This window comes from Aplysia californica, unplaced genomic scaffold (genome assembly GCF_000002075.1).
Source record: "Aplysia californica isolate F4 #8 unplaced genomic scaffold, AplCal3.0 scaffold00016, whole genome shotgun sequence".
Taxonomy (NCBI): Eukaryota; Metazoa; Mollusca; class Gastropoda; order Aplysiida; family Aplysiidae; genus Aplysia; species Aplysia californica.
The window spans coordinates 1,758,921-1,762,191 of NW_004797286.1; the positions used below are offsets into that span (position 1 = coordinate 1,758,921).

The 3,271-nt window shown below is 44.1% G+C and overlaps 1 protein-coding gene across 1 annotated transcript in view; it reads left to right on the plus strand.

Annotated features, from left to right (window-relative positions):
• Positions 1-3,065, plus strand: part of LOC106012547 (acetylcholine receptor subunit alpha-type acr-16-like) — a gene marked incomplete at its 5' end in the record, with an annotated part of 91,506 nt that extends 88,441 nt beyond the window's left edge. The window contains 1 exon segment of the mRNA NM_001310495.1: positions 2,125-3,065. Within this exon segment, the coding sequence (NP_001297424.1) occupies positions 2,125-3,065 (941 nt within the window).
• Between the last annotated feature and the right edge of the window lie 206 nt (positions 3,066-3,271).

Sequence of the window (3,271 nt, forward strand, 5' to 3'; positions counted from 1 at the left end):
CAGCCGGTCCTTTCTGCCCTCCCTCTGTAACTTCTATAATAACCAACACACATCAGAAAGTCTGATCGCTGCTAGTATGAATGCACGTCACTCTCCAGACATCGATCATATATCAAGCCGCATACATTCCGGAATATGACAAATTGACTCCCGAGGTCTTCAGGGATGCCACTTTACCGACTCTTACGTCATCTGGACCATTGCATGGACGTCGATATCTGCTGGCACCAATGCTAATTGTCTCTTGGGCTCAGGGTCAAAAGTTTCCATCTGCTGTTCGTGTTACTATTGTAGGTTTCATAAGCTGTAGATGGCATCTTTTTCCGCTGTACAATCAGATTACTCGAAACTAATCATTGCTTCTACTCCTCATTCTTTTCTCAGCATATTGTCTGGATTCAAGATATTCACATAGCAGACACACGTTGTGTGTTGCTCGTATGGTCAAACATTCACAGACTGAGGCATTTTATTATGAGCACGTGAAGTAGAGTAACTCGGGGGTTTGATTGTAAGGGTTCAACACTCCACTGGCATGGTTTGAGTCGTTTAGGAAGCGGGCAACTTCGAAACCGCCAACTGGCCTAGGTAGGATACAGCAACCCAGGAGAGAGGTGGAGGTTTTTCTGTGAAAAATACACTTCCTCACATGGGATTTGGGCTGTACTGAATTCAGAACTTACTTTACGTAACAAGCTCGTTAGACGTGCAAATATGTAATAGAATGCTGATTTGAAAAACTAGCGCATGTCTACTGTATGCTTTTACTTCTACAAGTCATGAAATCCAAATCCAAGTGAATGCTCTCCTTGTGCTTTATTGTGTATTATTATGTTTTAAATCGTATGTAGTTCTGTATTTTCAAAACACTACGAGGGTTACATTTGTGTCACGACGTGGTGGAATCAGACGCTCGTCAATTTTTTGGCATGTTGAGTTATTGGTATTATCTGAAAGCGTATTTATTTGCCTTTCGTTCTCTGAAAAAAACACCCATCTATCTTGAATAGAAGTCGAAATATTTGAGGTTGAAGGAGGTGGGGATACCATGGTTTCAAAAGTCAAGTTATCGAGAAAATGGCCGTCAAAGTTGTGTAACTTCTATAACTTGAGAGTCCTTGAAAACTGAAAATCTACATATTTTGATCCATTAATCAACATTTTTCAGTAAAATTCACTATGAAATGTGTTTTTATAACGACATAAAAGGTGTTGAGCCAAAAATAAAGATGTTGTAAAATTTGCCAAACTGGAGGGAAAATGCCTGTTTCTTCGATTTCATTATTCTGACGAGCGCCTGATTTTACCACGATGTCTCAAATTTGTAGCCCGACGAATGTACCTGCAAACTGTTCGCAGGCTATTCTGACCACAACAACAAATGAAAAAATGAGCATGAATTTTTGAGCTTGTGAGGAGAACTTTTACAACTACCTTTTTATTGTTTGGTGCTCGGCTTTCCTGTGTGGTGCTGTTTTGTTTAACTCTTCCTTCATGTAAGTTGAAATAAATAGGACTTCCGCACTACAGCGAGGGGAATCCCTTTAATGATAAACAATCTTATATGCATTGAAAAATCTCCTAGTGTCTTTGATATCGTTACGATCTTGATTTTGTTTCATTATGATTTTTATGTTTTATTCGTTGCTGTTGTTTAAAAATAGTATTCGATCTTAGGATGTAGTCTGACGTGAGATATACTCTGAGCCAGATTGATTCAGATATCCGTACAGAATTGCAGATCCAAAAAGTAAATTGTCATTCAAAAACAGATCCATTGCATTCGTACAGGAGGTGCAACGCTTTAGTAGAAAAAAAAAACCAACATCAGAAGAACATATTAATCCAGATGTGCGTACCTGACAATCTCTTCTGAGAATTGTTTCTTCTTTTCTTTATGTCTTTAGCATTGCCTTGTGCAAACAGCCACGCCTTAAAAATGCTCTACTACTGGTCGGTTGGTGTTCAAAATATGAACACACTGCGAGTCAGCAAAACAACATCCACATTTTGATAAGAAGAAGACTACATTATATAACATGGAAAAGGGAGATGAAAACTAAAAAGACGAACCCTAACGGTCGGTAAGAACAATACTAACTCCCTTCTTTACTTCTCCCCCAGGTATCTACCTGACCATCGTGATGTCCTTGACCTCTGTTTCTGTCATCATGACTGTATTTGTATTGAACCTCCACCACCGTGGACCTCAGAAACAGTCGGTGCCAGACTGGCTTCGTCGCCTCTTCCTCGGTGCCCGCTCAGGTCGTCGCAGACCCTCCTGTTTCCGGAACTCAGACCGCATGGGCCGGTTACACTACACAGGGGTACCCGGGGTGGATACCAACTGTGTCGTCAGAGACGTGTCTCTTAAGCTCACCCTTGAGAATTTAGCTCAGGACCTGAGGGATGAGCTTCGTTTGGATAACGGGGGTGTGCCAGAAGTGGATACGTTGCCGTCTACAGTTGCCTCGCAGTCTCCTCGATCGACGGCTACAACTGAACAGTGTGTGGACAGTGCAACGTCATCGCCTGGACAGTTTAAGACAGCTACAACAACGGTGACGACGACGGGCGTGGATAGTTGTGCGGATACACCGAATTCCACTCCGACGTTTGGGAATAGTGTGGGCAGAAAAGATCGGCTCTTGACCCCTCTTATAGGAAGTGGAGGCGGGTCAGGAGGAAGTGTGGGAGGTGGAGGAGGAGGGGGTGGAAGGGGGTCGAAAAGTGGACACACAGGTGGACGCAGTGGAGTCGGTGTTGAAAATACTGGCGGTGTAGGAGGAGGATCGGGAGATGGGGTGACGTCAAGTAGCAGACCGCGGGCGGCGAGGAAACGTCATCCGAAATCACGCTCGTCTGCGCCTTACGAGGACGCTCTCATGTCCCTAACCAAACTGCTGGAGAGACACGACAAGGACGAGAAAGAGTATGACGTCATCCAGGACTGGCGTCGATTGGCGCAGACGGTGGACAGGATTCTGTTCGTGTTCTTCCTGGTGGCCACCATCACTTCCACGCTGGCGGTGCTTGTTGTTATGCCCGCTACACAAGACTCGTGACCCCAGCATTGTACATTTGGGACTCGTTATGACCTGTAATGGTCCATTGTGTGTACAAAGTGTTAGACGGTGCGAAAAGGGGTAACCAAAAGAAGCAGCCTCCATAATGGAAGAAATGTGTCACTAAACGTGGGTGGGGGGGGTGTCGAAATGTGCGTTTCATTTCTTGTTAATCCAGATTCGAGGATACTACTAGGACTATTTTC